This window comes from Monopterus albus, unplaced genomic scaffold (assembly GCF_001952655.1).
Source record: "Monopterus albus unplaced genomic scaffold, M_albus_1.0 scaffold13.1, whole genome shotgun sequence".
In the NCBI taxonomy this organism is placed as follows: domain Eukaryota; kingdom Metazoa; phylum Chordata; class Actinopteri; order Synbranchiformes; family Synbranchidae; genus Monopterus; species Monopterus albus.
In genome coordinates this window covers 2,242,712-2,254,695 of record NW_018127893.1, presented here as the reverse complement: position 1 = coordinate 2,254,695, position 11,984 = coordinate 2,242,712, and the positions used below count along the sequence as shown (strand labels likewise).

General features: G+C 40.0%; 4 protein-coding genes across 6 annotated transcripts in view; 2 read left to right on the top strand and 2 right to left on the bottom strand.

Annotated features, from left to right (window-relative positions):
- itgb1bp1 (integrin beta 1 binding protein 1) overlaps window positions 1–932 on the bottom strand; it is a 3,606-nt gene extending 2,674 nt beyond the window's left edge. Inside the window, exon 1 of one of the 2 annotated variants that reach the window (XM_020590777.1) lies at window positions 793–932. The gene's annotated coding sequence lies outside the window, so the exon portion shown is untranslated. The remainder of the gene's footprint in view (window positions 1–792) is intronic. The other variant, XM_020590778.1, reaches the window with a different exon arrangement.
- A 241-nt stretch (window positions 933–1,173) lies between these two features.
- Window positions 1,174–6,099, top strand: LOC109955017 (cleavage and polyadenylation specificity factor subunit 3). Its single transcript, XM_020590773.1, has 18 exons — window positions 1,174–1,336; window positions 1,450–1,513; window positions 1,843–1,940; window positions 2,130–2,258; window positions 2,351–2,528; window positions 2,647–2,736; window positions 2,833–2,983; window positions 3,184–3,359; window positions 3,479–3,637; window positions 3,804–3,950; window positions 4,075–4,227; window positions 4,391–4,499; window positions 4,586–4,684; window positions 4,780–4,874; window positions 4,992–5,079; window positions 5,259–5,325; window positions 5,448–5,544; window positions 5,638–6,099. Exons 1-18 carry the CDS (start codon window positions 1,266–1,268, stop codon window positions 5,737–5,739), a joined length of 2,073 nt encoding a protein of 690 aa, XP_020446429.1. The 5' UTR covers window positions 1,174–1,265; the 3' UTR covers window positions 5,740–6,099.
- A 370-nt stretch (window positions 6,100–6,469) lies between these two features.
- On the bottom strand, window positions 6,470–8,106 carry LOC109955018 (dnaJ homolog subfamily C member 30-like). The gene has a single exon (XM_020590774.1). It carries the CDS (start codon window positions 8,092–8,094, stop codon window positions 7,102–7,104), a length of 993 nt encoding a protein of 330 aa, XP_020446430.1. The 5' UTR covers window positions 8,095–8,106; the 3' UTR covers window positions 6,470–7,101.
- On the top strand, window positions 8,066–11,932 carry iah1 (isoamyl acetate hydrolyzing esterase 1 (putative)). Of its 2 annotated transcripts, none has more exons than XM_020590776.1 (6): window positions 8,066–8,146; window positions 9,465–9,517; window positions 9,690–9,841; window positions 10,391–10,552; window positions 10,659–10,780; window positions 11,743–11,932. In XM_020590776.1, the coding sequence occupies exons 1-6, from the start codon at window positions 8,114–8,116 to the stop codon at window positions 11,917–11,919; spliced, it is 699 nt and encodes a 232-aa protein (XP_020446432.1). In that variant the 5' UTR covers window positions 8,066–8,113; the 3' UTR covers window positions 11,920–11,932. The 2 variants fall into 2 exon arrangements, with proteins under 2 accessions (XP_020446432.1, XP_020446431.1); XM_020590775.1 differs by lacking the exon at window positions 8,066–8,146 and adding an exon at window positions 8,953–9,326.
- Window positions 11,933–11,984: the final 52 nt, after the last annotated feature.

Below are 11,984 nucleotides of genomic sequence, written 5' to 3'. Positions count from 1 at the left end.
GAGATGACAGAAACAGAACATTACATAGTCTAAAATTTGAATAGTGGATTTAAGTTAATTCATTCTAATATAAATTCACAGTCACCACATTTTTATTTTGTTTTTAAATGATGAATGTTTTATTAATGATTAAGCCTTTTTATTTGCTGTGATCATCTCCCTAGCCCCCCATTTAACATCTGATGACTGTGTTCCAGACCAGCAGACACCAAAATAATATAACAATAATGTTCTTGTAAAAAAAGCTGTAATAAATATCACTTTTATGGTGCTAATAATACTGAGTAAACGTTAAGACTTTGTCATAAGTCTTAACTCAATTTCTGGTCGTTTTTAAGGTTGGAGTTTGTGGAAAGTAACTATGAGTATCTACGAATGAAGTCACAATTTAAACTGGAAACCAGTCCGTCCGCTAACGTTACTGTATCAACTTCTTTTACCTCCATCATGTCAGAGCAAATTAACTAGCACCGTAGATGATCGAGGAGGAGAGTTTATATGGGGCCCATAAAATTTGAAACAAATCCTTCATGACAACTATGATACATCAGACACCAGGTTACGTTTAACTTAACATATATCTAACTTTGTTAATTAACCATACACAAAAATATTGTTCGTGATACATTAACTACATCCTAAAAGAAAGCCAAATGTTGAGATGAAACCCCTTCCTACTCCACCTTAAATGTCCCCCATCACATTCATTTTCATATTCAAGTTAGAAATCGAGGACTTTCACGGGGAGCTGGAAAACACAAATGCAGTGTTAGTGAACTACACCCGACATACCTGTTGTATCGTAACTGTCTCAATGTACCGATGAGAGTAAAATTTCTTAAAAGAGTTCTGTTTACCAACAATTTGACTCTTTAGCTTCCCTTTGCGTTTCAAAGCCTCCACCCAACACCACTTAAAGGGGACGCGGCAAAGTACTCAGCCGAAAAAAAAAGTATCTCTAAATTTGAATATTGATCTTATGGATGATACATCGTGTTAGGCATGTGTACAGCTTAAGGTTGTGTGAATAAAACTAACTATTTCAATGCATTTAACATTTAGCTGTTTTATTTATACTAATTCGTTACATCAAACACCTGTCTCGGAACTCTTGTCAGCTCGATTGGCTTTCATCGGCGGTATTTTGACGACCCACCGGAAGTGTGTCCTTGGAACGGCCGACCCTCTCATTCATTTAACCAATGCGATACAGTATGAAACGATTTATTTTGTGTTTTAAGCTTTAGCTCCAAAATTCAGTTAATATGGCTACAAAACGCAAGATAGAAGTGATTGTGCCCGCCGAGGAAAGTGACCAACTCCTTATTCGCCCTCTGTGAGTTATTTTTTTATTAAGAGACTTATTAAAATAGTAGCTATTTTTATTTGTAATTATAATAACAAGAATTAAATGTAAAGCTAGGTTAAATGCTATTTCCTCGTGTACAGTGGTGCTGGTCAGGAAGTCGGAAGGTCATGCATCATCCTGGAGTTCAAAGGAAGAAAAATTATGGTAAATGATTTCATCCTCAATCTATAGCATAGTATTGAATTGTAATATTACTGCGAGAAAATAGACAAAAATTACATCGGGCTCTGGATTAAAATTGCAATATTTCAGTTAAGCTCTGGACCAGTAGTAACTATAATATCATGGCGTATTACAACATGCAATTTTATATCCATACATTGTGGCAGGCTCTAATTTGCAGGTAGTTGTTATCATTTAATGCAGTTTAATTGCTTTAATGTTGTTTTATTGTGTCCTGTGTTGACTTAATGTACCCTATTGAGTAGATTAGCCTGGGTGAAATAAATAATGTTGTACTCTTTGTTTGGCAGCTGGACTGTGGCATCCACCCTGGCTTGGAGGGAATGGACGCTCTCCCATACATAGACTTGATTGACCCAGCCGAGATAGATCTACTGCTCATTAGCCAGTGAGTATTCCCTGTCTGTTTTAATTATATTATAGATGCTTGGCCATACCTTCTACACCAGCATTACCAAGACAAGTTTTTCTGCTTGTATTCTGGTGGCCAAATTATGTTGTTTTTATTATATTCTAGACCATGCTCATTAAAGATTTGTCCTTTGAGGTTAATGTACAGTACGTGTCCTCTTATCAGTTTTCATCTGGATCATTGTGGAGCTCTGCCTTGGCTCCTGCAGAAGACCAGCTTTAAAGGCAGGACCTTCATGACCCATGCCACTAAGGCCATCTACCGCTGGTTACTGTCAGATTATGTCAAAGTCAGGTAGGAGCAGAAACTCTCATCTCAATAAGAAACACTCTACTCTGTTGAATTATAATGTAACTTACAATTGCTTTGTTTGTGATTTATTGCAGCAACATCTCTGCAGATGACATGTTGTACACTGAGACTGACTTGGAAGAGAGCATGGATAAGATTGAGACCATCAATTTCCATGAGGTCAAGGAGGTGGCTGGGATCAAGTTCTGGTGTTACCACGCTGGTCATGTGCTTGGAGCTGCCATGTTCATGATTGAAATAGCAGGAGTCAAGGTAATGACTGTTGTTTGTTTCATGTTCAATAACATTTTCTGTTTCAAAGAATCCTGTTGCTACAGAAAAACAACGTTTGCTTAACAAAATCAGTGTCTGTCTTTTTTTCACTGTGAAGCTGCTTTACACAGGAGACTTTTCCCGACAAGAGGACAGGCATCTCATGGCAGCAGAGATCCCCAGTGTCAAACCTGACATCCTAATCATTGTATGACACCATGTTAAAAATCTGTAATTTATTTGAAGAGTACCTTCTGTGGATCTTCAGGTGATCCATAAAATTCTCTTATATTTCTTTCTGCAGGAGTCGACCTATGGCACTCACATCCATGAAAAGAGGGAGGAGCGAGAAGCTCGCTTCTGCAACACAGTCCATGACATTGTCAATAGAGAAGGTCGCTGCTTAATACCCGTGTTTGCTTTGGGACGAGCTCAGGAGCTGCTGCTCATCCTGGGTGAGAAACGTGATTTTTTGGATTTTGATTCTGTTTGTAAATATCCCACTTTCCCAGAGTCCATAAACACTTCCAGCCATTATTTATTACCCTTTGTAATGAGAATATACTTAATATTTGCATTTGCTTACACAGATTTAATCTTTTCTTTTGTATCAGTCACAGCAGTTTGCAAAATTGTGTGTCATGTTTCACTGTAGATGAGTATTGGCAGAACCACCCAGAGCTCCATGATATCCCCATCTATTATGCTTCATCACTGGCCAAGAAGTGCATGGCTGTGTACCAGACCTATGTCAACGCAATGAACGACAAGATCCGCAAGGCCATCAATATCAACAACCCGTTTGTCTTCAAGCATATCAGCAACCTCAAGGTAGAGAATGTTACAGATCCTCAGACTGTTATCTTTAGGCTTAACTATGACTTATCATCTGAATGTGGTATCTGAAAGTAGATGAATATCTGTAACTCGGTGCTGTTTGTTCTTTACAGAGTATGGATCACTTTGATGACATTGGTCCCAGTGTGGTGATGGCTTCTCCAGGTATGATGCAGAGTGGGCTGTCCAGAGAGCTCTTTGAGAGTTGGTGCACTGATAAGAGGAACGGAGTCATCATCGCTGGATACTGTGTAGAGGGCACACTGGCCAAGGTTCGAGCATGACGGGACAGTAGATTAATATACTACGCTTCTGTGTTTCTCAGCCGGAGTGTTATTTGGGTTAATAGTAGATAGATAATTTTCTTGCCTAAAATTATTTACAGCAGTTTGTAGGTAATCTACACTTAAATCAGATGTTTCTGTGTATGCTGTGCAGCACATCATGTCTGAGCCAGAGGAGATCACCACTATGTCAGGCCAGAAGCTGCAGCTGAAGATGTCCGTGGACTACATCTCCTTCTCTGCCCACACAGACTACCAGCAGACCAGCGAGTTTATTAGGGCGCTCAAACCACCACATGTGGTAGGAAAGTGAAAAGGAAATCATCTGTGTGAAATTGTCACTTTTATGCATCCATCATCAGCTGTAAATATAAATGCTTTAATTTTTCTTGACTATAAATCAAGGTCTGCATGTTTATCCCCAGATTCTTGTCCATGGGGAGCAGAATGAGATGGCTCGTCTGAAGGCGGCACTGATCAGGGAGTATGAGGATAATGACCAGGTCCACATTGAAGTCCACAACCCTCGCAACACAGAAGCTGTCACGCTGAATTTCAGAGGAGAAAAACTGGCCAAGGTCAATAAACCGCTTGTTTTTTCTCTTCATAAACACATTTGGATGTACTTTAAAGGATGAAGTCACTCATTCCCATTGCAGCACAGGTTATCTGTTGTTTGCGTTTGTTAACTGCATAAATCCACAATAAGACAAAGACTATTAAAACTGTTCCTCCTCTCAGGTGATGGGCTCTCTGGCTGACAAGAAGTGCGTTCAGGGTCAAAGGGTGTCAGGCATACTTGTGAAGAAGAACTTCAACTACCACATCCTCAATCCTTCAGACTTGTCCAGTGAGTTACCTTCAATTCATGAAATTCACTCTTCCGCAGCACAGGACATCCTGGCATCATATAGTGACCTGAGGTGTGCTTTTCAGCCTACACTGAGCTGGCCATGAGCACTGTGAAACAGACTCAGGCCATCCCCTTCACTGGACCTTATTCACTGCTCGTCTGCCACCTAAGGAATCTCACCGGTAAGGCTGACCTGTTGGTGCGTGTGTGTGCATAAACAACAGATGTTTTCACTTTTACTAGATTTGAGTTTACACCATTGCTTTCTTTGTGTCAGGTGATGTGGAAGAACTGGATGGAACCGAAAAAAACACTTTGAAAATCTTTAAAAATATCATTCTGATCCATGAGGTTGGCATGGTGGTGCTGGAGGTGAGCAGTCAAAATACAGAAAAAAGTAAATATACATTAAGAAACCCAAAGGTAGCATGGAACCTGTGCTCTCCAGAAATGCTGCTGTTAACTCAGCCATCCTCGCTCCTGTTTCAGTGGATAGCTAATCCTCTGAACGACATGTATGCTGACGCTATCACCACTGTAGTGCTGGAAGTCCAGTCGAACCCAAAGGCTCAGAAAGGTCAGTTTGGCCAACTACCAGCATCTGTTTGTGTTTTTAGATAGTTTTAATTAAGCGGAGGATCTGTGTGAGCCGATTTCCTGTTTTACTTCACTCACAAAGGCAAATGAATTATGTCTGGCTAATGGCAGGACTTTGTATTTATGGATTAAGTAAATCAATTTGTGTTTCATGAACAGTCATGGAGACCCAGAGTACCATTATGGACATGGATGTCTTCCAATCCCGGCTAGAGGTCATGTTGCAGTGAGTGCTATAGTATATCTATACTTGTTTACAATATTATATACATGTGACCGAGTACAAGATAAGCAGTACTTTGTTTAATATTGACTTATAGTCCTTATTTGTCCTTGTTTTATCTTTAGGGACATGTTTGGAGAAGAATGTGTGGAGTTCAGTGACGGTAAAATCATCACTGTGACAGTCGACAGGAAGACGCTTCACATTTGTTCAGAAACGAGAGTGAGAAGCTTTCAGCCTGTCACACAGAATAATGTATTTGGTGCAGTATTGTTATTTTTCATTTCTCTTACTGACATTCTTTCCTATCGTCAGTCGGTGTGCTACGAGGACGAATGCACGGAGGACGACTCCCTGAGAGAGATGGTGGAGCTGGCGGTGCAGCGGCTCTATGACGCCCTCAACCCTATCGTCTGAGGACAGAGACAGGAATGCAGGCTTGCAGAGATGTTAGACAGTGAGTTATCAAAGATAAAATTCTGTCAGACGTTAACAAGCAGCTTGTATTGGTGTGTAAAAACTGGAAAATATGGGCTCATGGAGAATTATAGTGGCCTGCCTATCCATAGATGACCACACTACTACAGTACTACAATAGTGTTTTAACTAATTGTTTTATTCCACAAAACTTAATCATAGATTAATCGGCTGCACTGTGCTGATTAATTTGTGCTTTAGGTACAGATTCACATAATTAGGCACTTGTCTGGTCTGGTGTAACTGAAGGGCTCAGCAGCCAATCCCAGTCCCACTTGGTGAACTAGACCGGCCTTTTACTAACTCGGCCACAGAGCTACGTAAGACAATAAATAAGCTATGTAGATAGAAAATGATTACATTGTAGTGGGTTTAATACATATTTAATAAGTTAACTATTTGTGAGTAGATGCACTGTAGATTTTGTTTGCATTGAGTTACTGTTGTGCACTGATAGGACTGACCTCTGTTTACTTTTAACTGTGTCTAAATACACTAAATGTATATGTTCATTGTATAATGCTTAAATAGACTTGTGTTATGTGTGTGCCTTGAATTACTTTGGTTATGTCACCAGATCTGGTCTTTTGAAATTAGGTTGGCAGTTATTGTCTTCTTTTAAATCAGTGTTAATGATGATGGCATTAAGTGTTAAGGACGATGGCACATATAAACAAAAATAAAAGACCTGAGAAACCTTTATTTCACTGTGCCCTGATGGGCACTGATCATAAGTTATTCATTTGTTAAATGACACTTAAGGAAACTCACTGGTAATACCACAGATTTTTTTTTTTTTTTTTTACAATAAATATCTTCCAAGGCACAGTATCTGAGCATATATTTATAGCACATTTAATACCGACATTTAACAGGTACTCAAGGTACAATTGCTCCACACACCCCTGACATTGCTACAGGTATTTCACAAATAGCACTAAGGGTACCAAAAATGCAGCAATTTCTCATGTTTGTTCTTGAAAATTTGCTTCAAAGATGAGTTATAATAGTTTTCCTGTCAAATTAATTGTCTGCATGTCAACTAATTGTTACAGCATACACCTGTTTAATCGTTGGGTGGCAGCTTGCAGCACGACAGTGTGATCTGCATGAATCTGCACTATTGCACTGTGTCACCTTGAACAAAAAGATAATGGCATTTCACTGATACTTAACTGTCCCAGTCTCATTCCACAGAGACATGACAGTGATGGAGTTCAGTTTAACAGCAGTCATATAAGCAGTTTTGTCTCTAGTATGTGATAGATGGTGACAATCCAAGGGTCCCACAGTAAAGGAACGTCACGGCTGTTTCAAGCTTATCATTAAACCAAAGGCCATCGCCAGTAGCACCGCAACTGCCATGTCGGTCATCGTGCCCAGCTTCTTCTGCCTCTCCTGTTTCTGGCTCAGCAACTCCTCTTTGCGGAGTCGGATGTCCCTTTGTCTCTGCAGCTGCTCGCTGTAGTGCGACTTGTAAAAGTGATCAAAATCGAAGATACCTCCTCGGTAGTCTACGCCCATCACTGACCGTCGCCTCTCGGGTTGCGGTTTCGCGGAGCTCCCGATGGTGTCCTTGGCGGAGGGTCTGGTGGTTGCGGTGAGGTCTGCCTGGCTCAGCAGTCCCCGGTCATATTTCTTCCTCAGTGTCGTGTTTCCCAACACCGTATAGGCCTCACTGACCTCAGCGAAGCGGACAGTAGCCTGCTCGCTCCCGTCGTTTCTGTCCGGGTGGTAGACGAAGGACTGCTTGTAGTAGGCGGTTTTTATCTGGGCTCGAGTGGCTGTAGGTGACACCTCTAGGATTTCATAATAGCCTGTTTTGGTTTTATAAAGGGGCTCCGATCTAGTTCCGTTGACACTGTAAGCCCTGGTAAACACAGACTGTCCCTGTCCCCAACATGAATGCCGACTACTGAAGTCCTGGTGTGGACGAACAGAGATGCAAGAAGTCCTGCGAAACTTGGCATTACCCCGGCACCAGTTTCTTGCTATATTTTCACCTAGGGTCTCGTTGGAAAGTGAATAGGCCCCAAGTCCATCGTTGGCAATAACGTTACCCAACAGCTGTGCTACCGGTGTGTAGCTGCGCTGTGAAACTCCAAGGGTCACTGTGTCCGCAGCATTTTCAGCTCCATACTGTTTTCCGTTAACCAGAGAAAACCCGGTCGACATATAAAAAGTCTTTATTGCACTTTCACTTCCCTTTTTCTGACTTTCCACCAAGTAACGATTTGTTTTTTGTGCAAAGTCGTAGACTGCCCTGCTTCTAAAAGGCAACCTGACATCCGCCATTTTTTGGATTTCCGGGTTCATGAGGGAGGTTCTATCTGCAGCGCCCCCAGTGGTGAGTATGAAGAAGGGAACGATTACCTCATAAACGATGCCTAGAGTTAAGCCTGTTTTGTTATATTTACCCAAAAAATGTATACATATTTTTTTCTTGAGAAAATCTGAATCTTTGAAACTTGTTAAATTTGCATAATATTCCCCAAAAGCTTAAAAAGGAACACTTTTATTTTATAATCTATAATGTTTCTCATATTTTTTTTTACCACGTATCTTGAATGTTTTAGCATTACAATTTTTTTTTCTTGTGTGCATTCAGGTGTGGGACAGCATTGTGCATCAGCAGCATGCTAAAATAATCAAGTATTTTTAGCGTGCATAACCATTTTTCTATTTCATTATTTCATACTATATACACTGCTCAAAAAAATAAAGGGAACACATCAGATCTAGGATGTCTTATGTTGTGTTCCCTTTATTTTTTCGAGCAGTATATATTTTTTTACTTTTCCAATGTGGAAATAACTGCATACTCAAAATCGTTTACATTAATATGGAATGTGAAATAAAGCCCCAATTTGGGGCATATACAGTATTTTGAAAGGTATGAGGATTTACCAACAGGGTGGCACTCGCAGCAAAGACCGCAAGTCACTTTTTTTTTAAACTTGAAACTGATGAAATATCGCACAATTTTGACCTACTTACTTCCGGATTTTTTTTTTTTTACTGGCTCAGAATTTATTTATTTTTGCTATTATTTCTTGCCTGGTGGAAATGGGTTGCTAAGATATGAGTCATGATGTCAGACGTTTATTAGGTAGGCTGTATGTGCACTAATAGGTCAGCCTGATAGGAGTGAGCAAATAAATCTGAACAGCACAGACGTATAATAGCTATCACAGGAAAGCATCCAGCCGTGTTATGTGCTTGAGTGACAATAACTAGAAAAAATATATGGCAGAGAGAAACGAAGTTGAGGAATATTGCCAGAAGTAAAAGTGTTTTGTAAGCTTCGATTTTCTGAACACTTATCTGATGATAAGCAGCACGGTGCTATAGCAGACTGATCCAGAAGGTGGGAGGAATGTAGCAAGGATGCCGGCTTTCTTAAAACACCAAAGAAGAAGACTTTTCAGTGCAGCCAGCCAGATCCTCCTACCCGCAGCTTTACAATGTACAAGTTCAAAACGGTTATTTGGCCTAAAGTGATTTTATTTGGGGACTCCATCACACAGGTTTGCTCCTGCATTAAAATTCATTTAGAAGAATATTGCATTATTAAGTTTACGTTATTCGTTTAGCTAATTAGTTGGCATGGGCTGCTAGCTTGCTAGCTAAAGTTTGAAATTGGCTAACGATGTTGTTTCTTTCAGTTTTCTTTTCAACCTAATGGCTTTGGAGCAGATATTGCCAACAAACTTGCCAGGTGGGTACTTCGTACCTATTGGGGGTTTTTTTGTCTGTTTTTTTTTTTTATCTTTATCATAAACAGATTTTACTAGAACAAATGTGGGCTTTTGTATCTTGTGTGCAAATCAGGTAAGAAACCAGATGAATGACTTCGACTAATATCTGAATATGACACATTTTTCTTTCAGAAAGTGCGATGTTGTAAACAGAGGGCTGTCTGGCTACAACAGCAGGTGGGCCAGCATAGTTCTTCCTCGTCTTATCAACAGCCAGAACTCGGCGGACGGTAACATAGCTGCCGTCACCGTCTTCTTTGGAAGCAACGACTGTGCACTTAAAGGTACAACTTCACAAGCAGAATATGAACTGTAGTAATACTGTGTTTGTTGTTGCAATCACAATATTACCAAATTTAGATCCCTGCTTTCTTTTTGCATAAAGGAGCACTGCAGCTGTCTTTTAAAGGAGTAGGATACAGCTTTCTAAAGTTGAAGTCATCTGGGTAGAGTATACTGTACTAATCTGTAAAGTGTACTGTTTTTGCAGTTAATGTACAAGAAATCACAAATACTTAACAGCTAACAAGATATAATTCAAATACATTTTTAGGATGCACTACCAAATATTTTTGTTTGTGTGATTTCTTATGAAGATAGCTCACTACCATCTGCAGTTAATTTGAAATTTTTTATGAGGGAGACCTGCTTTTTCATTATTTCCTTGTGAGAAAATGTTTATAGGATGTGTTGACCTCTACTGCTTAGATTTGGAATATTCTTACAATAATCTGTCCCTTGCAAGTCCCTCAACTTGATAGAATTAAAATAATAATACATTTTGTTTATATAATTTATATTTTGCTTCTTTTCCGCCTGTTCCTGTTGCACAGATAAAAACCCCCAACAGCATGTCCCACTGGAGGAGTATTCAGAGAACCTTAAGAAGATAGGGAGTCTTCTGGCTTCAGCTGGAGTGTCTGTGGACAAAGTTATCTTTATCACCCCTCCACCTGTTCATGAGCCAGACTGGGAGAAGCAGTGTATTCTGAAAGGTAACACTCATTCAGTTTTTTTTTCTCTTGTTAATAGATGGTCACACAAATCCTTTTTAGACTAAGGCCTACAAAGATCATAAGTGCTGCTTTGTGTCTGTTCCAGGATGTCCTCTTAATCGCCACAACTCTGTAGCAGGGCAGTATGCCCAGGCCTGTGTCCAGGCTGCTGCTCAGTGTGGCATAGATGTCTTGGACCTCTGGACACTCATGCAGAAAGATGGACAGGTGAGCATAGTACATCACTACTCCATATCATTAACTTAGAGACCTTTTAATTTTTAAAATTTTTGGTATGTGAATCAGCAGACAGTTGAAAAATGATAAAGTATTAGCATAACAATATACAAATTATGCAGAATGGCACATTTTGCATTATTTGCATCATTATTGATGCATGATTGTATACATTAATGTTGTAGCTGGTAAACGTGGAGGTATTGAACTTTTTATGATTGACAGTCTTGGTAGAACAGTGTAGGTGGCTGGCCAGCTGAGCAGACCTGGCTGTCACAGGTGATTGCCTTCCAAGCCAGTTGAGCCAACCACTGCTTAAGATGAGTGAACACAATGCATACTGATACTGTGTCAAGTCACATTTCTGCTCTTTGCTTGGGTGAGGACAGGATTCAGGGATGCTTTGTGTTAAGGGTAGGTTAGCATTGGAAATTTTTTGACAGAATGGCCTGACAGCCCCCTCTTTGGGGCCAAATAATAAACATCATTTAACTTGTATACTGAGATTTCATATGAATGCTCACCCATTCTTTGGCACATGGAATAGTGTATTATACTTTTTATGCTTATCTGAATTACTGCTGGGTAGCTTATGAATTTCCCACAGAAGATCAAGTCCTGAGATTATACAGTATTTTGTTTTATTAATCCGATTTTGAAAAGAAACTAATAATTTATCAAATGTGGCGGAGTAAAAATAACTTACTGGGCTTTTGAAATTTAGTGAAGTCCTAGTATGAAGCAACAGAAAATGGAAACACTGGAGTGAAGAACAGATAACCTGTATTTAAATGTACTTACTTTCCATCACTGTAGGTCAGAGTACTTAAAAAAAAAAATTTCAAAATAGATTGAGATGCGCTTAATTGATTGCAATGAGTTTTGTGAAAAATTTGCTACATCCCATTAATCTTTGAAAACTGATTTGAAACCTTTTGTGCTCTTCTCTACAGGACTACACAGTCTATCTTTCTGATGGGCTGCATCTCTCAGAGAAGGGAAACCAGTTTGTGGCCCAGCACCTGTGGGGGCTGTTGGAGAACCGTGTGGCTGACCTGCCGTTCATCCTACCCTACTGGGGAGACGTGGATTCCCAGAGCCCTGAGAGCAGCCTGCTCTGTGACCAGTGATAAGGTCGGTGGACATTTGGGAGAACGTTCTTTAAGATGCAGCTGATCCTGCAGGACAGGACATT